This window comes from Macrobrachium nipponense, chromosome 31, assembly GCF_015104395.2.
Source record: "Macrobrachium nipponense isolate FS-2020 chromosome 31, ASM1510439v2, whole genome shotgun sequence".
NCBI lineage: Eukaryota > Metazoa > Arthropoda > Malacostraca > Decapoda > Palaemonidae > Macrobrachium > Macrobrachium nipponense.
Window position 1 is genome coordinate 15,141,852 of NC_061093.1, and position 26,258 is coordinate 15,168,109.

The 26,258-nt window shown below is 37.2% G+C and overlaps 2 protein-coding genes across 2 annotated transcripts in view; both read left to right on the forward strand.

Moving 5' to 3' along the window:
• LOC135206469 (uncharacterized) overlaps positions 1-76 on the forward strand; it is a 13,311-nt gene extending 13,235 nt beyond the window's left edge. Inside the window, exon 3 of the mRNA XM_064237845.1 lies at positions 1-76. This exon is cut by the window's left edge and continues 587 nt beyond it. The gene's annotated coding sequence lies outside the window, so the exon portion shown is untranslated.
• A 22,354-nt stretch (positions 77-22,430) lies between these two features.
• LOC135206470 (uncharacterized) lies at positions 22,431-26,035 on the forward strand. Its single transcript, XM_064237846.1, has 3 exons — positions 22,431-22,540; positions 24,263-24,401; positions 25,183-26,035. The coding sequence occupies exons 1-3, from the start codon at positions 22,438-22,440 to the stop codon at positions 25,472-25,474; spliced, it is 534 nt and encodes a 177-aa protein (XP_064093916.1). The 5' UTR covers positions 22,431-22,437; the 3' UTR covers positions 25,475-26,035.
• Positions 26,036-26,258: the final 223 nt, after the last annotated feature.

Genomic DNA, 26,258 nt, shown 5'->3' on the forward strand with positions numbered 1-26,258 from the left:
ACATATTTCTTGCATAGGAATTACAACCGTTGATTAAAGTGTTATTTTATTTTTGTTAAATATGAAAAATAAAAATTGCTCTCACTGCATACTGGTAAATTTGAAAATATATGTTCCAGTCTCCAGTTTATTACCCAAAATGCAAACATGGAGTGCTAGTGGTCCATGAACCACCAGTTGAGAACCAATGCTTAAAGGCATCCCCTCTTTATTGCCAAATATAGCGAACGGCCTGTGAACCACCCAAAATGTTGCCATGAACCATTAGTGGTCCTCCGACCATCAGTTGAGAACCAATGCTTAATGGCATCCCCAGTTTATTCACAAATACAGTGAACGTCCTGTGAACCACCCAAATATCACATGGACCACTAGTGATCCATGGACCACCAGTTTCAGAACCAGCTATCTAAATCTTCATTTTATTGCCAAATATAGTGAACGTCCTGTGGACCACCCTAAATGTCTCCATGGACCACTAGTGTCTGTAGACCACCAGTTGAGAACCAGTACAATCTCCAGCATATTATAGGGAGTGTTTTATGAACCACGCAAATTGTCGCCATGGACCACTAAATAGTGGTCTATGGACCAAATGGACCACTAGTTTAGAACCCATACAATCTCCTGCATATTACATAATATAATGAGTGTCTTGTGGACCACCCAAAATGTTATTATGGACCACCAGTGGTCCATTGACCAAATGGACCATCAGTTCAGAACCAATACAATCTCCAGCATATTACCAAATATGAGTGTCCTGTGGAACATCCAAAATGTCACTATGGACCACTAGAGGTCCATAGACCACGTTGAAAACCAATGCTATAAACAATTAAAATCTGTTGAAAATTAAAAGTATAATAACCGTGGGATCTGTCGGGACTTGACGTACCATCCGACAGATCGGCCAAAGTTAGCTTTATCCTTCATATTTATACTGGGTTATAAGAGTATGCAAGTGAGAAAGGCTTACGTCGAGACGAAGGATATTGTTAAACGCTATGTTTTGTGCCCATAGACTTTCTTCGTCCAACACCGAGAGGACCTACCTTCCCCTACTAACCAGTACATACTACGTATACACAACAGTCAATTGTATTCCTCAAGCAATATTAAAGCCTTTAAAGGCAAACAAAATATACGTACATGCACACACACACACATATATATATACATATATATACATATAGTGTGTGTGAGCGTGTATATACATATAATATATATATATATATATGTGTGTGTGTGTGTGTGTGTGTGTGTGTGTGTGTGTAGGGCTGGGCCTTTGTTATACCCAAGTATCTGTTTGTATACTTCCCATCCTCGTCGGAGTATCATCGATTGCGACAATAATTTCTAAGTCAGTATCTTCTTTGGGTATAAAGGCGAAGATGTTTCAAACTCATGATGATAAACTTAACAATATATTTGCAAAACTACATCTCTTGAGTAGAGGCAAGAAGGCGGTTAAGAGAACTTGATTCTAGGAGAGGAAGTAGAGTTCTGAGTTATAATGCATTTACAAAATCATAGGAGAGCAAAGCTTAGTTCAGCATACTAACATACAGACAGACGAACATATGAGAGTAGTCGTCTGTGGGTTATAGGTCAACATGTTCCCAAGCGAAAGCACTGTGACCTGTTTTACACAACAATGGATTTGATTACCACAGGCGAATGCAAACCAGGACGCTGATACAACACGCCAAGGTTTAGTTGCATTCTTTTATCGGTCCCTATCACGCTCCTTGCTATGTCAACAGTGACCCCTTAGGTCATCGGCTTATTTATATATGGAATATATATTTTAAATGTAACACTTACATTAATTGCTCTGTCGGCTACAAAACCAAACACTGAACATTACTCAACGCATAAAGTTTGACTTTCATTTGACTTATAGGAGTGTGATACAGACATTAATGTGAATATATATAGTTAACCCATAGTTACCAGCAAGTGGTTAAGGAATGATATTCAACTGATTATATGCAAAAAAAAATCAGATATATAGAAAATACTCATAAGTAAAAAGAATAGTACATGGAAGATACAGATTCACGTACAAGATAAATGCATATGATATCATACTAAATTAAAGATAACATGTCATACATAATGATGTTATAGTCATGGGGATACATATTCAACAGAAAGTACTACCGTACGTCTGATGATTGCATGACACAAGAATTACATTCTAAAAATCATATATTGTTACGAAATAAATGGTACCAAAAATGTGATAAGATAAAAGGTAACTGATTAAGAATAGGTGCTACCTGATTAGCATATATATATATATATATATATATATATATATATATATATATATATATATATATAGTATATATAATGATTCAAGTAAGATAAAAGGTAACTGATTAAGAATAGTTGCAACCTGATTAATATATATATTATATATATATATATATATATATATATATATAATATATATATATATATATATATATATATATATATGTGTGTGTGTGTGTGTGTGTGTGTGTGTATATACTGATTCAAATAGATTCAGATAAGTGTGCATATCATATAGATTCCTGGTGCGTACACGCACAGACATATTGATTCATTGTAGAACTTCAATTGATTATATTAGGTGCGCTACCAGATATATTGTATGATAAATGATAATTAAGCTTCTCATACTTTACATATGGAATGTAATGCCATGGAGGTTCCTGTTACACATATAGCCAGCGTTCAAACCGCTTTTCACACAAAACACAATTCCAAACAACTTCCCCCGAGTCAAATGAAATGGCCAGTTTCAAGTGGCTCTAAAGTCAAATGTCTTAAGGGCTAATGGGAAAGTGTCAGGGCGGGGTATGACATTCTGTTGATGATCCATCTTTGTTCGCCTCAACCTACACCAAGCAAATACGTTAGCGGTGACCAGAACTACCACCAACACGCATGTCACAGACAGCAGATCCTCATTGACATGGTAAGCCCTTGAAGTGCGGTCCATACTAGACAGTTTTGATATTTGATGGGCCACTTTCGCATTGTATGGAAGGGGTTAAGCTGGGATGATGGTACTCGACCAAGAAAAATTCGCGAAGTAAGCTCGTTCCCTTATGATGGTGCTAACTCCACGGACCGTGTAGTTGGGTGTCACTCCACTGCAGCCTTCGCAGTGACGAACATCCGTGAAGAGGCCATTGATCCGTCCGGGCATGCGACGTGAAACCCCGCTCTATTGTATCGTATCCACGATCCGTTATTCAGCCTGTAAGCGAACTTATACTCGTCAAAAGGGTAAAGTTGTTTCTGACATCTTTCACCTGTATGAGAGAGAGAGCCGTTTAGCACTAGACCTAACTCGCATGAATCCCCTGATATATTGTGGAACTCAAAGGAGTCAGCTGTACAAACTTTATTACCCATAGCATCAGAACAGTGAGTGAACCTATCCAGGTCTCTGATAACCGTAAATGTTTCCTTATTAGGGGAAATCAATACATATCCCGTCAGATTAGATATTACTGGTAATGAGCTATTCGTCATGAAAGTAGGAAACGGTGCAATTTTGTAAGATTGCCAGGCATCAGAAGAATTAAAAGAAATGTTAATCATGATCCTTTAATTCTCAACACTTACTGATATTAAGCTATAATAAAATTCTATCTTAAGTGCATCTAACAAAGGAATATAACCAAGTTTCCCTCGTCCGTTCTCTAAAGTTAATGTTAAATCTTTGATAGGCAAGAGATGTGGTGAAAGAACACCCTTTGTAGCTAGCGTAATAGCTTCCACATAGTCTTTTGATTTTTCAATAAGATGTGAAACTTTTGTATGGATATGGTCTACCTTAGAACTGTAATATGCTAATGTTGCCAGCAGGTGTTGCACATCCATTATCTGATTGATATTACTGGAATGTTCATTCACCAATGTCATAAGTTGATTGATTGATGATAATTGTTTACGGAGTTCGGAAAAAAACTCATTCATTTTCATGTTGCAAAAATTCAATTCTCTTATTCTGATCGTTAATCTTAAGACGATTTGAAATTCCCAATCCTAAACTTGCAACAGACCCGAAGACGTTGAGCACCGCAAATATAAACGGGTTACGTCTTTCTATGCTACTGTGTCTCACGGTCCACATAAGTAGATCACGAGCCAAGCATTCTGCTTCAGCAGTTTTGTTTTGCAAGTCGAATGACAACATCTCTGCGACACTTAAAGTCTGAGCTAGCAAAATCTCTGGATTAAAAGGAAAATGACGATGGTGTAATTGATTCAATGATTCGGCAAACCGCGACAAATCGCTTTTTAGGTTAATGACATCATCTTCTGGCAGGAAAATTGCTCGCAAATCAACTTCTAGAACTATATTGCTTGCTGTAATGAAAATGTCCTCTGTTCTTTCAATGATAGAGCCATGTGTAAAATGTATATTTTTTGTTTTAGCACTCTTCCCACACGACAAGAATGTCTGAACAAACAGTACCAATCCGAACAATATAAGCTTCATGTTGGAAACCTGCCATTAGTGAGATATATGTAATTACTCGTGTTTGAATTAACTACTTCTATACAAAACACATAAAATATTTTCATACAAAAGTTATATATACATACTTTTATCATGCAAGTTTCATATATACTTTTTATTAGGTATGTTTCATATATATAGCCATACATAAATTATTCTTCTCTTTTTTTTCTTTTCTTTCCTTCTACCCTCTTTCCCTTAACTGCGAACATGAGCCCACGGTATTGTTCTCACGTCAGTAGGTTGGGATATGTTTTGAACTTTTAGTCTGTTGGCCGTTAATATTTCTAAAATGCTAAACGGGCCTTCAAACTTAGGTGTTAGCTTGTAGTTCAAACCCTTGTGTACATATATTTGTATATATATTTGATCGCCTACTGCATATGATTTAGTTGGCTTAGCGATTTTATCATGATTTCTTTTCATTATGATTTGTGATTCTTCTAAATTCTTACGAAGTATATTATATCGGCTTACACTTGCTTCCATAACATCCCGTAGGGGGTTTGATAAATTGGTTGTAGGCGTAAATGCATGGAAAGGTGTCCTAGCTGGGGTACCGTACAATGCCTCGTGCGGCAACAGTTTGATAGATACATGATATGAATGGTTAAGAGTACTTAGAACCACGGGTATGGCAATATCCCAGTTGAGATCCATTCCCCCAAGTGTAACTCGTAGGACATTTAACACCTTCCTATTTACCCTCTCAACTAATCCACTCGACTCTGGGTGATAAATATGTATTGATTTTCTTAATGCAAAGGAAATCACACGAATTAAGGAAATGATTATTGAATTCTCCACCCGAGTCAGAGATTATCATGTGTGGAATTCCATGTTTACAGATATAGCCCTCGGAAAATTTCCTAGCGCATTCAATTGCGGTTTTAGTTTTTAGTCCTATCAATTCTGTATGTCGAGTCAAGGCATCTATTAACACTAAGAGGTGCTTATTTCCTCGGTCAGACTCGTAAAACCCTGTTAATAAAGCTAAGTGTACTCTTTCAAAGGGTTGGTTGGGCACGGGATAGGCCCCCAGGCTGACAGGTGTCTTAGTGTGCCCTTTGTTTCCATGACAAATGTGACAATTAGCTATGTGTTTTTTTATATCTGTAAGCATCGTAGGCCAATAAAATAGTGATTTGGCTTTCAGTGACATGATAGATAACCCAGGATGAACATGTAATGGATTGAAATGCAACCAGTTTAAGACGATTGATATAAGCGAGATTGGTACCACTACCTGGTCGTTAGTCACCTGCGGGGTGCTTTGGGTTTTCCTTGTCGCGGACCTACACAGAATGTTATCCTTGATTATATAATTCTGCTGCGTATACTTCACATATTCCTTTTCTTTAGGATTCCTGTTCAAAGCATCTATTATTTTCTTTAACTGCTGATCTTTTCTTTGTTCAGTCTGTACTAGTTCAGCGCTCCAACCCGGATCTTCCTGTTCAGATACAGTTTTAACAATAGGCATGGATGATGATATATCTACTAGTTCAGCTAATGGAGCTAATGGTTCCATACAAGATGGCGCGGGATTACATGATAGTGTGTCAGCAATGATATTTGCTTTCCCAGGAAGATATCCTATTCTTGCGCCAAAGTCTTGAATGATCATATGCCACTAAGTTCTTTTGGGACTGTGACTAAAGCCTTTGAAGAAGTCGGTTAGGGGCTTATGGTCAGTAAGAACCTTGACAGGATAGCCGTATATTATAAACTAAAAATGTACTAGTGAGTTAACAATAGCTAGCCCTTCCTTGTCTATTACTGCATATTTACTTTCTGAAGGTCTCAGTTTACGTGAATAAAAAGCTATAGGGAAGAACTGTTTGACATATTGCTGAAGCAGTACCCCTCCTACCCCTTGGTCTGAGGCGTCAGTTGTGATAAAGAATTCCTTACTGAAGTCAGGAAATTTTAAGATAGATGAACTGCATAATTCCTCTTTCAAGTTATCGAACGCCTGTTGATGCTTTTCAGACCATATAAAATCTACGCCCTTCTTCGTAAGATCGGTTAGAGGAGCGGCTATAATTGAGTAATTGCGTATAAAACGCCGGTAATATCCACTACAGCCAAAAAATTGCTGTATCCCCTTGACGTTAGTAGGTATCGGAAAGTTACGGATAGCCAACACCTTATCGTGGACTACCTTAAGACCTTGACTAGACACCGTAAAACCTAAATAGACTAGTTCTGTTTTAAAAAACTCACACTTAGTTATCTTCACTCTTAAATTATGTTGCCTTAGTCTCTGTAGCCTTAGCTCTAGTTTACGTAAATGTTCTTCTAAGGTATTAGAAAAGATTACAAGGTCGTCCATATAGGCATGTAGGGTATCCCCTAACAAGTCTCCGAACACTATATTAATCATTCTGGTGAATGTAATTGGGGCGCAACATAAACCAAAAGGCATACGTAAAAATCCATAATGTCCCCTGGCTGTGCTGAAGGAAGTGTATGGGATACTCTCTTTTTCTAAAGGTATCTGGTGAAAGCCTTTAATTAAGTCCAAACTGGTGAAATATTTGTTCTGTCCTAACAAAGATAAAATATCGTCAGTACATGGCACTGGGGAATCGATCTGGAATAGTTTCCTCATTTAAGCGACAGAAATCTACGCAAATACGCCAAGTCCGATCTTTTTTTCGGTACGACGATTAAGGGGAAATTATAAGGGCTGTTCGATTTCCTAATGACTCCTTCTTCTAACATTTTACCTACTTCATCATTGATCTCATTCTGGAATTTCATAGGGAGTCGGTACGAAGGTACATAAATAACTTTATGCTTGTCTTTTAGCCGTATTTAGTGTTCAATGACATCCGTTTTTCCCAGAGATCCCTTGGTAGTGGAGAAAACATCGTGATATTTAGTTAAAAGATCAAAAAAATTCTGCTGAATCTCCTCTTCTTGAATGTCTTTATTGATTTTACTTTTGATAGATTGTAAGAGGGATTCGTCCACAACAGGTTGAGCGGGATTAATTTCAGCAACAGTAAGAATGCGATACTTATAAACTTCCATATCCACGATGGGTTGATTTTTGTGGCTCACCAGATTAGTATTCAAATGGTTACAGACTTCAATGTTAACTTGTTGCTTTGAATCAACAGTGTATAGTACTTGTGTTACGGACAGTCCGTTAATTGGAAAGGATTAATTAACATTTCAGATCCCGGCAAAGTCTTCTTTACACGCACTAATATATTCGAAGGTATGTTCGGCTCGAGAGTTTGCGTGCAATCTACTATTACGGGTGTGCGAGAATTCTGTTGGGTCGCTTGAACAATGTCATGATTCATGAGACAAGTGATTGGTTCCTCAATGTACGTTACTGTTTGATTGTCTGTCTCTTTTTTGCCCAAAACTGATTTTAAAGTGTTGGAAGTTTTATAGAATTTTCCTTTGATATACGTGCCGTGTTTGGCAGGGGCTAAGGTAATGTTTTCCCCATAGACCGGTATCCTATAATTACAGCTGGATACATATCAATGTTTTGTACAACTATAAAGGTATCGGTAAGAGTGTGCTTACCCACCTTGTACTGAATCTGAGTTAAGCCTACTACACTTAATTCATTATTACCGATACCCGAAAGTCATACTCCCGACTTCTCAATAGGGAAGTTGGAAAACAACATGTGATGAGTCCGCAAATCCATGATATTACATGGACTACCGGAATCAAAATACAGTGTGAAGGGTCGGTGTTCTAAATTTATGGCATGCAAGGTAGGACGTAATTCATCTTTACTGTTAATAGCATGTACACGGTGAAAGTATACAGGAACCTGCACTGAATTTTTGGATTCGGTCGTGTGGTTCATAGGAAAATTCTGGGTCTCGCATAGGTCTTGCAGGTGATTAAATTTGTTATTTGATTCAAAAGATGTTGATACGAATGACTCAACATCACTCTCTCCCCCGCTGGAGTTAATTACATGGTATTTGGTTTGCTTTGCACACTCAGAAAATTTGACTTACTCTGTGAGTTCTGGTTAGATGGCCCGGGAACAGAATTTCCAGAAGCACGATTTGTGTGTTTCTGATTTTGAGCAGATTTACTGTTTACCTGTTTCTTTTTAAGGTAATGAGGATTCTTCTTCTTATTATCATTGGCAACGTTTTGTGTGTTTTTAGCATTATGTTGCTGTTGGTTACGTGAGAAGCAACGATTGTAAGAATGACTGGAGCTGTTATGAATTGAACAATAACACGTTCGGCAGTCTCCAATCATATGCCTTCCCTGTGCGCTTACAATTAAAACAAGTTACCCCTGCTGCGTTATTACTGACTATATTTACTTGCTGTGGTTTACTTTTATTCTTTGCAAAAACTTGAGTAAGCAAGGGGTCCAGATCTGTGCACTTAGACATATGTTTCTTAATTTGTTTATATATGTCTAGCTCCATACTGTCGGGCGATAGCTTCTTGTCAAAACAGCGTACCAAGGCTTCCGGCAACATAACTGTCAAGCGGGTTAAATATGTGAGCCTGATAAAATCTTTCACAGCCATGTTCCTTCCTGTAACCCAAGAGGAAGTAAGCAAACTATCCAGATATTCATTCAGCCAGTCAGCAAGTAGTGCCGCCCTCTCTACAACGTTAAGTTGAGTCATAGAGACCAGATTAATGATATTCCTCAAAGCTAAAACTACATCCAAGGCTTCTTCACTGCCATATATGGCCTGTAATCTAATTTTAAATTCATCCCATGTATCTGCCTCTTGGAAAGAGACTCCTCTCAGGTACGAACCTGCATCTCCTTTAGCAAAGTCAATGAAACTTTTAGCTTCCTGTGATTGTAAGGATGGGTCAGTGGTGCATTTTGCTTTTAAATAGCATCCACTGACGAGATCCAAGATTCGACGCCTTGAGGCAAGAACCTGTTAACCCAGCCTTGAAAAGGAGCAATTGCAGACCTTGCACTGACTAAGGTTACTACTGGGTTGTTGGGTGCAGGGTTACTGAGTGCAGAGGTGGCCATCGTGACTTTTGTTTTTTTTGTTATCACTACGATTCCTAGCGATCCTATCGAAATATCTATATGAATACACTCATCCACTGCGTAAACGCATATGCAGTATAAGATAAGAAAAAATGTGTTACAGATAATAACAGTGTCCCCCAAAATGATAAGATTAAAAATAGATAATATGATAAAGATATTTCCGGAGAACTTCTGGAAGCAAAAAGAATTAGCAACAAAGATAAAAAGGTCTGCAGGGCAAGAATCCGAAGTTGAAGATAGATTCCTGCAAGAAAGGAAGATTAAGAATAACGTATACTCACCCCCAGGAATAATGGACGATCGTCTGTGTATGGAGAACACCCAAAGTCACACACCAAATGAATGATAAGATGTACTTAGCTCGGTATATAGGAGGAAGATCTTGGTGTTTTGATGACGTCACGGCCTTGGCTTTCCCGTCGCTGCTCCACGGGTGACCCGATTTCTCAGCACACGTTCAGATCGTGCGTTGTTTGTTTGTTGAATGATCCGTTTCCTGTTGCTTTGTCCATGAAGATCCGATGCCGCAGACACGTCAGGTTTGTTTCTTGAAGATATGTAATGTTGAAGACGCTCAATAAGCGATGATACAACCTCTTGAATGATTCTCAATGAAGGACATCTCTTACTGTTCGTAGGATGCTTGCGTTGCCATAGAGACACTAAGTTGCTTGAAGATTCTCTTGCCTTTGTTGACTTCTGATATGTTAATTTTCTAAGAATCGTTAGTTTTCGGATGATGTGGAATAGTCTGAGCTGCCACCAATGTAGGGTTGGGCCTTTGTATAACAAGGCACCCGTGGGTTATTAAGACCTGCGATGTTATACGCAAGTATCTGTTTGTATACTTCCCATCCTCGTCGGAGTATCATCGATTGCGACAATAATTTCTAAGTCAGTATCTTCTTTGGGTATAAAGGCGAAGATATTTCAAACTCATGATGATAAACTTAACAATATATTTGCAAAACTACATCTCTTGAGTAGAGGCAAGAAGGTGGTTAAGAGAACTTGATTCTAGGAGAGGAAGTAGAGTTCTGAGTTATAATGCATTTACAAAATCATAGGAGAGCAAAGCTTAGTTCAGCATACTAACATACAGACAGACGAACATATGAGAGGAAGTCACGTAGTCGTCTGTGGGTTATAGGTCAACATGTTCCCAAGCGAAAGCACTGTGACCTGTTTTACACAACAATGGATTTGATTACCACAGGCGAATGCAAACCAGGACGCTGATACAACACGCCAAGGTTTAGTTGCATTCTTTTATCGGTCCCTATCACACTCCTTGCTATGTCAACAGTGACCCCTTGGGTCATCGGCTTATTTATATGTGGAATATATATTTTAAATGTAACAATTACAAATATACGTGTGTGTGTGTGTGTAAACCATAAGGCATTAATACTGAATATGGTAGCGTGACCTACTCGAAACCTCTAATCAACTCACAAGACATTTGCAAAAATTAATTTGGGCACTGAATCAACTCTAGATCTAACAGTTTGTTACTGCAAATAATCTGCTACTGCAAAGATAACTCACAAAACAGCAAAGAAACATCTCCCAAAAATTCAAAACCCATTATCTGAGAAATTACTTAACTAACATAACCAAATAACTTCTGAACGAACTCACGGCATCATAAAAAAGAAACAAACAACTTTACTCATCAAAACGACTCAAAAACTCCAAAAGAAAGAAAAACCAAATTATAACTACGAAATACAAACTGGCCTAATAATAAGTCACCGCCGCATTACTGAAAATCACAGCAAAAATAGTCTACTCCCTGCAAAACGTTAAACTGCTTTTTAGCATAAGCCGACAAACATCTCCAATAACCAAGATAATGACCTCACATGTTAAACCCAAAGAAAAACGACCAACCTTATCCAAACCACCACAAAGAGATCAAAACAGTTCATTACAATCCAACTTTCTCCCCTAGAAAAAAAAATATATACATATGCAAAAAAACACAAAAACTCTGGGGACTTCAACACCATGTTGTTCAACAATAAAGATTCTCGAAGCCATGGCACATACTACGGAAACATCAACCAACTTCTGTAAGTCATAAGAAACTCTCCTAATGGGATTTACTCTATTAAACAAAGATTTTCCCGCACCATCAAAACTCCCCATGCAACTCTATGGTAAACATGTCACAGATCAACCCACACGAAAAAATTAGGAAAAACTCGAGATGTAAATAATATACAAAGGAATCTGACAAAATCTCACCAAGTCATAGCGATGTGTAACAAAACCCAAAACCAAATTCCGCACAAAGAGAATAAAAATACAAAATATTGACATCCGGACACAATTACCTTGTCTTCTTAATCTTGGATATGTGCGTCAATCTAGACAAACCTGTATTCTCATCTAAGATAACAAATCTATTTCCTGTCATAATATCAACAACCCGAAACGAACCCTCAAAATGAGGACATAGTTCATAGTTGAGCTGGTTACAGACGTTGACTTTCACAAAAACTTTGTCACCAACAGCAATATTAACATTAGCTGACTTTGAATTACTTCTGTCATCCATCTCTTGCGTTTTGGACTCAATATTTCTGCTAAGGCACATATACCTTTAGCCGTAAAGACCAAAGACCTAACTGTATCATTACAATTAGCAGGAATGGACAATAAATCAAACGTGCCTCGTGCTGGATAACCAAACAATGCTTCTGTCGGAGACATACCTATTGTATCACTAACCATAATGTTAATGCTATGTCGGACTTGCGCTATATACTGGCTCTCTCACACAACCCGTTAGCTTCTGGTCTATACGGGATAATGGTCCTTTTTTTTATCCCCATAACTTCTGCAAGACATTCTAAAATCTTATTCACAAATTCCCTCCCATTATCCGTTATCAAAACCTCGGAAGTTCCGTAACGACAGATCCAACCCTGAAAGAAGTTGATAGCGACCTCTTCAGAAATTTTATTTTTCTACGGAAAAATTTCAACAAACCTAGTCAACTCGTCAACAACAACAAACAAATATTTATGACCGTATCTAGACTCACAAAAATTCCCAAGAACGTCCATGCGGACTTTGAAATGGCCTTGGCGACACAGGAAATGCACCTAACCTACAAGAGGTAATCTTCGCTGGCTTACAAGCATTGCACACAGAGCAAGACCTAACAAAATCTTCAACAGAAGAAGCCCTGTTTTTCCAAAAATATTTCGTGCGTATCTCATGATACGTCTTCTCAATCCCCAAATGCGGGCTACCAAATTCACAATGAACAATCCTGAGTACTGTAGGAATCAAACTCTTTAGGGACAATAATGTGTCGTATCCCCTTTATCATCACTGCTTCGCAGCTTATATTTGACCTTCTTAACTAAAAAATTACCCTCTAACTCTAACCCAGAAAAGTTCAACTTATAAGTTGCCCTAACTAATTCCCCTCTAAGGAAAGCCTTGGCTGAGGGAATCAGTAACTACGTTAGATTTTCCCTCAATATATCTAAGCTTGGCATCAAAATCTCGATTTGTCAAAGACCATCTAGCCCTCTTAGGAGAAAGATCTGGCTTATTAAAAAGATCCAACAACGGCTTATGATCCGTAAGAACTTCAACTTTGTTACCGAATAGCAACATCTTGAAATGAACTAAGCTAGAAACCACAGCAAAAGCTTCTTTGTCAATTGTAGACATCATCCTTCATTGCTACCTCGCATCTTAAATTTGCGACTATAAAAAGCAATAGGATGAAATTTACCATCAAATTTCTGCATAAGGCAGGTACCTATGCCGTCACTAGGGTAAACGGCTGACTAAAATCTGGGAACTTCAACACGGGGATTTACTAATAATCTAAAAAGCTAACTCTTGAGATTCGCCCCATGCAAACTGCACATCATCCCATAAAACGTCCGTTAAGGGAGCTGACAAAATAGAAAAACCCTTCACAAAACGTCTAAAGAAGCCAGCCATCCCGATGAAGGAACGGACTTGCTTCTTAGACTTAGGGACAAGAAAATCAACAATAGCTTTAACTTCATCATTGACCTTAACACCTTCCTTAAAAATGACATGTCCAAAATAAACTATTTGTTTTTTCCAGAAATCACATTTCCCCAATCTGACCCTAAGGCCAGCTAATATAAGTCTTCTAAAGACTTCCCTAAGCACTTGCAAATGTTCCTCTATGGAGTCTGTAGCAATCAATGTCATCCAGACTTTCCCAACAATCCATGCAAAACTGTATTAACTAACCGTGTAAAAGTCATAGAACTACCTGACAAACCAAAAGGCATCTGCGTAAACTTGAAATGCCCCTTCGGCAGTGAGAAAGCCGTGTATTAAGAGGAACTTGCTAAAACCCCTGCATAAGATCTGTAGAGAAATATATATTTCGACCCCCTATCTCAACAAATTGGTTTGGCATACAAGCGACCGGATATCTGTCAGGATTAGTCTGTTCATTCAATCTATGGAACTCTACACAGACCCGCACGGAACCGTCTTTCTTAATTAGGCAGTGCTAGTACGGGAAAATTAAAAAGCGATGAACTAGGCCTAATAATGCCTTCTTCCTCCCATTTATCAACTTCCTGTTCTAGCTGTTCCTTAATCTTATATGGGATCCTATAAGCTGGAATATAAATCGGATTAGTACCCTTTACTAAAGGGACCTTGTGTTCTAACACAATAGTTAATCCTAGCTTATCCCCTTTCAATGCAACAATATCTGCAAAGTCTACCAAGTCGTCGCCTAATTGCTCTGCATATTCTTTATAATCTGCATTAGCTGAACGATCTCTAAAAACCTGTCTCCTAGCTTGCATCTCTGCCTCAGAAAATTCATTTAGCCCTCCTACAACAGCAACAAATTTGTCGTGTTCTTTCCAATCCATAAAATCTAGGATATATGTATTTTTCTGGCATTTCATAACTGTGGCATTACAGTTCAACAGCTGTACCCGCGTAACACCCGTAGACCCATCATTAATAGAAACTGCCCTTATTATACTCTTAATCTTCTCACTACCTTCCACAATACACATTTGATTGGGCTTTGAGGCACCTTTTAACTGAACTTTTACCTGGCTCTAAAACAACATTATCAGCCAAAACCGCTTTATATATAGTATTCATCTGGCGATCAGGCGCATCGCCATCATGGGACTTATCCCAGAATCTACTTTAACATAAACGTTATCTGCAATAACATTACCAATATTATCATCAACAGCCCCCATTTCTTCAACATCTACATAAGGGGCAAACACCCCAGGGACCACCACTGTTTTACCTCCAACACCAGTATGCACAGAAATTTTATACGCCGACACGCAGGGTCACCCAATAAGATCCTATTCCCCAAAGCAGCCCCTTTTATGACCAATACTGGTTCAACAAATTCTCTATCCTCAAGAGAAAAACAAATATCCGCTGACCCCAAAATATCAGAGGGTACTGACAAACTACAACCGATAAAAATCAAAATTGATAATATTGACAGACGCTCCGGTATCGATAAATATACATACAACTGAATTGGACGCTGTCCCTCTCACTACCAGTTTAGGCTCAATTAGATCCTTCAAGAAAGCTACATGACACGAACATTATAAGAACCTGACTGACTGACTTTCGCTCAAATAATCCCCTTCATGAGCTATCTCACTCGAGTTAACAAACCCTGAAATGCGGGACAAACACTATTCCTATTCAGAAACGGACAAGACCGCCAATAATGCTCAGAACATTTACAACTATTACAATATTTAACTCTGCAGAATTTCTTAATATGCCCTATCATAAGGCAATTAAAACAACTGAGCGGCCGTACTTGATCCACAAACGCCCTGTCACCATTAAATTCGGCCACAGGGCCGCTACAAGCAATATTAGGCTCTCTATGAGGTTCTATTCTCCCGCAATAGTTATGAGAAACAAAAGCTGAATCGCCTTTCGGTGTTAAATCAAAAGAAGTTGCAGATTCAGACAAAGTGCTCCTAACTGGCGGTTAATTGGGCGTATTCTCATGTACTGAGAAATATTCAGCGTCTCATCAGACACAGTCTGTGTTATTAACACAACTAGTAATTCCTTCACGTACCAACTCAGACCAACATAAAAGTCTCTGAAAATCATCGAAGGATATACTATCATTACTCACCCATCCAGACCCATTCATCGTTTCTACTAAGTCAATTGTGGCAACATAATGTTGAGAATTAAAATCATACAAAACTGCAGACTAAGCCTTCGCAATCTTCAGGTCCATAGGCTGTCCTAAGAAATTTTTGGAGACTTGACCAGTTTTTGCATTTAGCATAACGATGATCGCGGCAACGATCTGCTAATTTAAATGCCTCTCTGTCATCTGTAAGTCCGTTATCATTAATTAAAATAACAATTAATATTCTCAATAAAATTCTGCACTGATTGGGGCATTATGCCGCACCTTACCCCCTGAAACGGACTCATTTTCGTCCGAATTCTCGATTTCTTTTTCATTAGCCACCTCGCTAAAACTTTGTACTTTCTCAAAGGCAAGATGCAATTCCCCTTTAGCTGGTCACGAGTACAGAAAGGTTATTTTCAAAAACAAAACTATTTTCCTACTTGGGAAAGAGAAAAGAAAACTCAAGAATGAAGAAAAAAATAAAAGAAATAAAACACGTACTCACTGAGATTCGCCCTTACCCCAGTTATTTTTCAACAAATTCTTACCCAATTCACAACCCAGTTACATCCCAATTAATGCATTACGCAATGCACAACGCCGGAAAAGAAATGGTAGGCACCCCAATAGCCGATGCGCTCCGCTGGTTTCAAATCATATTATTTCAGTTTTCCCTCGAGAATAGAAAACGGGACCCGAGCCAAGCGAAGAAAACGGGGGTTAAATGAGAGAGAGAGAGAGATTTCTCCCACAGCATAAATCCTCTGCTACTACAGTTCCCCCTGGTTTCCCTAAAGGCGCGTTTACACCCGTGCGCCTTGCGCCTAGTTGCAGCGCTGCTACGCATGCCTCTCCGCATGCAATACGCACGTTTACGCGTGCCGTAGCCGCATGCCTGTTTCTGTTCTCACCGAGAGTGAAGCATTCGTCAACATGTCTGCTCTCGACCAAGCTGGTGTTATTTTGAGACATAAACGAAATCGAAGGAAAAGGCGTCATGTAGTCCTGTGTACCCGTCACAAGTACGACCGAAAGCATTTTATTTAGTTTAGGACTATCTTTAACGTCCCTAAATCATATTTAGCTTTCAGGAACAGCAGGGCATCACTCCGTTTGATCCTGTCTTTATAATTATCGGAATTAGCCTTCTACAGAGAAGAAAAGGAACTCTAATCCTCAATAACGTTCATATTTTTTTCGTTCGACCAATCCGCCATACTGGCAAATATAGTAAACACGAGTAAATAAAATTGTGGCTGGCGTGCGATTGGTGACTGTTGCACGAGTTTCCCCATCTGGGATGGGGAGACACTTGCGCCTACGTGCGTGTGTGCACATTGGCCTGTGCGCACAGATTTGAGGCATGCCACCCCTTACGCAGAGGCATGCTTCTGGCTTCTGCTTGCCTCTCCATGAAATAGGCCAATGCCTCCTGTGCGCACGAAAATTTGCACTGGTGTAAACGCGCCTCAAGTTCACCTTTACTCCCTCCAAGTGCCCCTCAAGATCCCCTTTGACCACAACAGCTACTGGCATGCACGTATGACCACAAGACCTCGAGAGAGAGAGAAAAAGTAAATTGCAAGCGCTACCACTTCCCAGTCCAACCGAGGCTGGCGTGTGTTACTTGGCGAAAAACGCTGAGCTAGCGACGAACTCCGTATGCGCGAACACACTCACACACTCAGACCAAACCCGTTAGCGATTTCACACATAAGAATGCAATAACGACAACCAAGAATAAAGGTATTGTCTGGAAACTTACGTTCCTCAGTGGGCCAGAACAGTAATTTTTTGGACAAAATTAGTTTTTGCTTTTACATCCAAGTATTATTTACCATTTTCTTTTATAAACGTTTTGAGTATTGTATTTACAAGCATATTTAATAATATGAGTGATATGTTTACCCAATTTTGTGTATTAGGTAAAATATAGAGTTAGAACTATATAACCTTTATATTTGATACCTTTATTCAAAGCAGAAAAGATATGAATAAAATTATAAAAAAATAAGATTTTTTCTATCAAATGTTGTCTTTAAAGATTTTACAATATTTTAATGAACGTAAAGAATAACATTTTGGTTATACTATTATACTATAGTAATATGAATATAGAAATAAAAGCATTTAATTCATTTCAAAAAAAATATAAAAAAGGAACTTTAACTCGTATCAAGAGTACATGTTACAAATCAGAGTATTTTGGAAGGTTAAATTTTTGCTTTCTTCAGGTGGTTCAGTTTTTACAGGTCTGTCTACTTTTCTTAGAGAACTTATCAAGGGATCAGATGAACAAAGTAATCTTCTCATTAAATCTTCATTTGTCTTTATTCGTGATGTTTTCCTTTTGAAAGATTCCCTATACTTCTTGAATTCTTTATCCTTTGCTTCTTGTGCCTCCTCAGATAATATGCCAATTGGTAGATTGAAGTTGCGTATAACTGAAGCACCATGAATTAGTAACCGATGCAAGCTTTGGGGAATGTAGTATCAGTTATATTTTTGTACATAACATTCGGCAGTGTCCAAGCAAAACCTTTCAAATTTATTTGCATCGATATCAAGACCAGATGACAATGTTGATAAAATCACATAAAGTTTATAAACAAAGGTCTGATCGAGGCCAGTAATTTCGGATGCAATTTCTGCATTCTTGAAAAACCTGACTCCGAAATTTCACTGTCATTTGTTACACTGAAAAACAAATTCTTTCAATAGTATTTTGGCATCTTGGTCATTAACATTTTTTATCTTTTGACTTTTGATACCTCTGCGAAGTTCTTCAAAAAGATCAAAGTAAGTAATGATCACTGCTGAACCCATTTTGGGATATCTTAGATTCTTTATCTGAAAAAAAGTTAAAAAAGATTAACCTACAATGTAATAGAAAAAAAAAACATTCTTTAAAATAATATCACTAGTACGAATAACTGAAATAGACTGAAGTGTTTCATCTCCTCTTATATAAATGCTGCTCTAAAATCACTTTCAAACATAAGGGCCTGAGCATTCTTAACGACTCATTTTTAGTTTCATTTGAGAATTTCATTTATGGATGTGTAACGAGAAGTGAATTTCTAGCACCAGAAAAACGCTTCTCTAACTCTTCAAAGGAACCACCTGGGATTGATCTCAGAACCACAGGGTTTGCTTTTAAGTGCTTTGCCATTGACCCACTGATAATCTTTATTGCAAAATAGTAATTGTAGTATAGGCAGTAAATATTTCCTTATGCAATGGCTCCATGTCTTTCCTAATTTACAGGTTCTACATATTTTCCTGCCCTAAACCAAGCAAATCCTTTGAACAACCTTAAAATCCAAAACTTATAGCAACCCAAACCCCTCCAACTTTTTAGGCTGGGATTTGCCACCAACCCTTTGAAAGCACCATGTAGCAACTCTAGTCACCTTATGCCGTTTGGTTACTCAGACTCCCCGGTTCCCCGGTTGAATGGCGCCATGATAGGGGAGGTAGCGCTTCGGTTATTTATTGCCCACAAAAGCTCTAAGTGCAAATTGGTGCAAAGAAAACAAATATTTTCGCTTTCTACACAAGTTCTAGTATAATAAAATCCATAAGAGATACGAAGCAAATGCAAGCGAAAAAATTGCCGCACACTTGTTTTTGTTAACTAAAAAATATTTGAAGTACTTTTGTATACATCAGTATCACATGGTTTAATTGCATGTTATACACAATATTTGAAAAGTTTAGTCACAGATATAACACGCAGTGAACTTGTTGAAACTCTCTTATAAACTAATGAAATACAGACCTAATATCACAGATGCTACATGCACACAATTCTGATGTAGACTAATCACTAGCATAGTGGGAGAGAATGTACTTAGGCGATTGCGTCTAAAATCCATAGCGCCAGTCTAACCCATACTCCTTAAATAATAATATAATATACGGTTCCCTTTCTAAAAATTATTCTAATTTACGTTTTTAATATAATTTCGATAAAACTAAACAATAATTTTTTTGGTTTTTGTCCACCTCCTGGCCCACTGTGGTGTGTGACTCTCGTCCAAAAACAGAATTCTGCTTCAAAAAACAAAACAAAAAAACAAAAAAAAAACTGAAAGAAAGAAAATTACAAATATAGGCTACACATTCCCGCGTACTTACTCATACGTGAACAACCACTTCATTTCTTAACTACCGACAGGTATCTTTGAACGCACAAAAAAAAGAAAAAAAAGAACAGCGTAATAAATAGCACCTTCCACAGATTATGCTTGACTACGGGACGAAGCTGATCCGAACGCGCAGACAGACAACGCCCATTCTACAAGAATAATCCAATACCAAATCCAAATGCCAAAAGCCACCTTCCCCTTCAACAAAACCAATGAACAACCGACCTTTTTTTTTACAAATGCACACAAAGGACAACCCACAACCTAGTCCGAAAACGACCTAGTTTAACCGCTGCCACCAAAAAATCTAAACCATAAAGGAGGCACTAATACTGAGTGACCTACTTGAAATCTCTAATCAACTCACAAGACATTTGTAAAAATTGATTTGGGCACTAAATCAAACTCTGAATTACTAAAATAATTTTATTTCTCTAAAAAAAAAAAAGCAAAAATTTTGACCATCGCCAAATGAAAGTCCGAAGTCGTTGTGCAAAACCGATTGTGTAACAGCACTTCATTTATTTCATAATTCCTGATCTACACATAATAGACTTTTCTACATTCTATATTTTCCTTGTTAGGAAAGTAATCTATTCTAAATAACACTCATCTCTCACTGGTTCCGCCCACAGAAACAGACGCATACACGAACACATCGTTCGAGGAATTTTCCATGCAAATACAAATCTATGTCGAGGTGACACTTCTGAGACAGTAAATTCTTAGCAAAAGACATTCCCTCTTGTCTCCGTGAGAGCTAACGCTTATATCTATCTATCATTTCAAAGAATGTCATTGCCCACCACATCCGTCTATCAACCACAGGTCAACAAAAAAGCAATTTAAATATGTAATACACACACACACACACACACACACACACACACACATATATATATATATATATATATATATATATATATATATATATATATATATATATGTATATATTGCGGGACTTCATGGAAGCTTTTCACCAAAGGAGCCGCTTCTAAAGAATGTGGCATTCATTAGAAAGAAGCAACAGAAGATAATAGAAATACGAAGAGGCTACTATGAGATTCAGGCTCTCTGTAACACGGTTTTTTGGACTTTGCTCCTTGTCAAAGCATCGGATGTAGCTGAAAGTTGACATATGTATATTTTACAACCACACACAAATTTTGTCAGCATTATCAATAACCTAAACCCGATAGTTTTAATTTTTATAGAGTAAAAATGATCTAGCCGACGCCATGGCCAATGATTACGAGCCAAGAGTCGAAAAACATTCATTACGTAAGCAAGGTAAACAAACACCTCTTGACTAAATGTTGCCCCCGCCCATCCACCAGACAGAAATTCCATCGGCTCTGAAACCCAAAGACTCTATGAATGGCGGAACGATACATAGATGTGGGTCGGGTATCAGTGCTAGCGTAGTAATACTACTGTAGCAGTAGTGCCGCAACAGTATAGCAGTAATATACATGAATTAAACGTTTAGGCCAACTGCTGGGATCCTTGAGGATCATTTAGCACTTCTTACAACTACTCGAAAAATTAGTTTTTATAGCCAGAAGTTAAATTTTCTAATCCAACAATGCCCATGGTAGCCTTCAGTGTTATCCTGAATTATAACGAGGCGAAAGTGGGTGGAGCCTCATGAAGTCACCATTCTGACGATAATTATTGGTGAAGGTTTAAAGCCAATATACGGTACCGGCTATCTTTTTTTCAGTGAATAGGTAGATAGCCAATAAATAAAAATTGCTTGACATTGGATATAGCAGTTATCAAATCAAGCTTGTCTACTATGTTTTTGATAATTACCAACTATTCCCTACATCTTGTCAATCTGATTGTGACCTATAAAGTAGACTGTAATTTCTTTGGAAACTTATTTTGGGCGTTAGACTAATAATCGAAGTGTTTTTGTATTTAATAACATATTTTGTTGGTTTGTTCATTATGACAATTATCAGTGGAAAGGTTCCAGAGTTCATAAAGGTGTACTGCTTTGCTTGTATTTAAATTTGTATGTCATTGTTGCCAGAGGTTTAGCCTTCGTTACGTATAGCCAATCATCCATCGAGAAAGAGGGAAGAAATGATGTCATAAGTTACGTAACGAGTGCGTTCGAAACCTTTTCTCTGAGTAAGTTGGCCCGTCTTCAAAAAAGGTCACTTTAACTTTATAAGTGCCAAATTTATTCAACCTATGTAGTGCAGAATACACTCAAAATTTATGTGTTGATATAATATGTATTCTGAATAAACGTTATATTTATGAAATGCCCAGATAAAAAGTTATTGCGAAAAAACCGTGTTACAGAGGCCCTGAATCTCATAGTAGTTATTATCAAACAAAAGAAAAGAAAGATAAATTAACAAATTCATGAACAGATGATACAAACACAATACTAAAGGTCAACGTTTCCGTCAACAAGGTCGTGACGTGAACGTTTTCGAACTGTCAAAATCAGCTGACAGGATCTCGAGGCGTTTATATAAACGCCGCGCGAGTTAGCCCAACGCTTAGTGCAGCAGCGGTCTTCATTCTCAGCGGAGGAATCAGCGATGCCCAGAACCAACCAAACCAAAAAGGACAAGAAGTCCAAGGGGTCTACTTTTAGCGAGGCTGAGGATGGGGACTTTTGTTCGTGGCGAGGCGACAGTCCAGGTCAGTTTTACAATGAGCTGTATTCTCTTGGGACACAATTCTTCCACTTCATAAATCTATCCACAATACTGGGAGGACGTTGTGCTCTTGGTACTAAAAGTTCACACGAAGATGCAATGCATTACTACCCTAAAACAAGTCTCCTATTTTATTTGATAATGTATAGAAATTTTTTATCTATTTATTCATTAATTTGTTGATTCGCTTATTTTTAAATAACTGATCTCTTCTGTCTGTATTACCTGTTACCTTCTGTTACCTCTTCCTAATGAACACCATATTCTTCGAAAACTTGAACATGAAGCCAATGGCCGCCTGTGATCTTGTTCTATGAGAATAGGGTTCATTCTCTGAATTAACAATCTAAGAAGGCATTAGAAAAACGACGGGATGTATGTTATTGTCAGTAACCATAATGTCCTCTAAACTTCTCGAATTCTTCGCACTTTGGAAGCGCTTCAAAATGAAGAAAAGGTGTTCTGACGGCCGGGCGAGATTCGCTCTCTCGTCCGGGGTATCAGAACGAGGTAACGTTCATTACCAGGCCACGAAGAAGGAAGTTTATCCCTCTCATACGTACTTATATCTGTCGTATTAAAGATACATTTACTAGAGCTGGAATAGGCACAACTTCTTCACCACTGAAGGGATAAGCCTTCTACTAGTTGTCAAAGACATTATAAGCGTAAAAACATAACCCAAACAAATGTTAATGAAGAGCTTGTGAATATCATTTTTACTCGTTTCATATTTTCACAATGAAAAGTAAAATTAAATGTGAACCATGTCATCACTTGAGTGCTAAGTGGACCCGGGTCCTCTGTACAATAACAACTTCTGGGATAATCTAAAAAAATTCAACCGAAGATCCAATACGTGACTACCCTAACACGGTTCTCCTTGTACTTTTAAAATTTACTTAATCTCTTCTTTCTGTATTTCCCAGTATCGTCTGTTGCTTCTTTCAAAAGAACTCCACATACTTTAGAAACTTGAATTTCAAGTCAGTGGCCCCTGCAAGCTTGTTCCATATGAATACGGTTCATCTTCTGAATTAATAATAATAATAATAATAAAATAATAATAATAATAATAATAATAATAATAATAATAATAATAATAATAATAATAATTGGGGCCTGGGCAACCAATAGTTACATCATAGTTAAAATAAAACTATTTAATATACTATAATATATTAGTAATTATATTAATTAATACCCATATATATATTATATATATATATATATATATATATATTAAACATAATTTAGGGCCTCTACTTCGAAAGTGAATTAGATATTAATTTGTTTTTGACATAATATCTGAATTTGTATAAAACTTCATAAAACTTCATGTGTGATACTGACAAATATATATATCTAAATACGTATATACATACATACATATATATGTATATATATATATATATATATATATATATATATATATATATATATATATATAGTATAGATAGACAGAGGTGAATTTGTATTCTATGCATTACTTGATTCAGGTTAGTTTCTGTGAATATATGACACCACAGATACCTAAACTTGGTCAAGACAGGGCTAAATTCGTCGAATAATAATAATAAATAAAAACCCAAGGCCTCTGTAAGTCACTTTATGCTACTTTAAGACACGCCCAATGAAAGAAAATATTAATATATGAATTAAAAACACAGGCCAAATCACTCTTCAATTTTTCACTGTCTGACAGGTAGCTCCCATGCGCCACAACACTGGACTGACCATGTGGGATTTTCATCAAGTTCGGCGGATAACTGGGCATCAAAACTCAGCTGTTCTACGTCACCGTTTCCACAAGGCAACGACCCAATGACGATGAGCCCCAGCAGGTAAGAGACGACACCGTTAGACTCCGGAATATTCTCCCTGAGGATGTCGAGTAACTGGGATCTCGAAAGCTCAGGCGAAGATGCAAAGCATTAGTGCCCAGAAACAATTCTTCTTGTATTTCAATAATTTACTTATATTTTTATCTGTTCATTTATTGATTTTTTTTTTTTCGAATAACTCATCTCCTGTATTTTCTTCTTATTTTCTGTACTTCTTTCAATTGAACACCATATTCTTTGAAAGCTTGAACTTCAAGTCAGTTGGGCCCTTCTTGGTGGGGACTTGTTCCAAATTAACCGAATAATAATAATTAATAATGAATAATAATTAATAATAATAATCAATTAATAATAATTAATAATAATAATAATGAATAATAATAATAATAATAATAATAATAATAATAATAATAATAATAATAATAATAATAAATAATAATAATAATAATAATAATTATTATTAATAATAATAATAATAATAATAATAATAGACATCTTAAATTTCAATCTATCCTGTGCATGTCTTTCATAGCTTCCTTTTTAGATCATATATTTTATCAATCATCATCAAGAAATTTTCACAGCAAAAGCTTTTGAGTGGCTTAAGTGAACTTTATATATATATATATATATATATATATATATATATATATATATATATATATATATATATATATATATATATATATAAGATAAACAACTTGTAGACGAGAACAAAATCTAGAAACATTTTCAAGAGAGGTCGAAACACCACAGCAACCTATTCCTTAACTCTTTCCAGAGAAGAAGATCCTTTTGTTACCAACAAGAGGCTCGCGGAGGAGCTCAAGAGACGTTCATCCCAAACCACGTACTTGTTCCACGAAGTCCTTCGGCGGGAGGGGGAGATAGACGAGCTGCAGGAGCGTCTTGAGAGAAGGACGTACGAAGCAGCTGAAAACCACTCGATCCTGCAAGATCACGTCAGTGGAACCAGCGAGCTCATCGGGACACTTACGAATCAAGGCGCGGCCCAGTGGGATCCTAACATGATTAGGATGCTTCAGGGATTGAAGAATCGGTTCCAGTCCTAGATGCCAGTAGATTTAGGTTGAAAAATAAAGTATGCAGAAATTGCACTCACTTGGAAAATGGAGAGGGATGCTTTCAGAACTGACGAATCGGTAAAAATCCTAGATAATGTGATGGTGAGTTCAAATGAACAGAAATAAGAAAATTGACTCGAGGGGCCCCAGACCACTAAAGATGCTTCGAGGATTGACGAATCGAAATCATTCTTAGATGATGTGATGCTGAATAAAGATTAGAAAAAAGTTAATCCAATCATTTGTAAATATATAAAATAAACCAGCTTGGAAAAAGGAGGCAGTGGCAGCTTTCAACAAGCAAACAATTTTTGATAATACGTGATGAAGAATCTTACAAAGCAGATTTGCATGATAGATCCAACCTTGAAAGAGGGTTGTTGGAAGGTTATGCGAAAGGGCTTACTTGATATTGTTAAATAGTTAATGTAATATAACTTTAAAAATATTCCTAGACCATAAGTTATTAAACAGTTAAGTTTGTGTTGAAAAACTATTACTTACATCTTAACAATAAATAATTAAAAAGGCCTTGTGGATTATCAAAAGCTGTATTCACGAAATAACAGGATAATCTCTTCCCTGTTTCAATTACTATATTGTAAAGGAGATTTTCCCCAATATGAATGACAAAAAATGATGAAAATAAAACAATTCTCCTTTGAGCTGGATAATCATTTTTCTCCCTATATTCTGAATGTGGTTGAATTTCATGTTCCACTTGCGTATGCTTAGAGTTTTCTAATCTCTTTACTAACATTATAGTCGTGAA

What these genes read in the sequence shown, in the direction of transcription:
- LOC135206470 (XM_064237846.1), top strand. Translation starts at nt 22,438, where the DNA reads ATGCCCAGAACCAACCAAACCAAAAAGGACAAGAAGTCCAAGGGGTCT. An exon ending in GTGGCGAGGCGACAGTCCAG is followed by an intron (nt 22,541 to 24,262) that starts GTCAGTTTTACA and finishes ACTGTCTGACAG; the next exon opens with GTAGCTCCCATGCGCCACAA. An exon ending in ATGACGATGAGCCCCAGCAG is followed by an intron (nt 24,402 to 25,182) that starts GTAAGAGACGAC and finishes AACTCTTTCCAG; the next exon opens with AGAAGAAGATCCTTTTGTTA.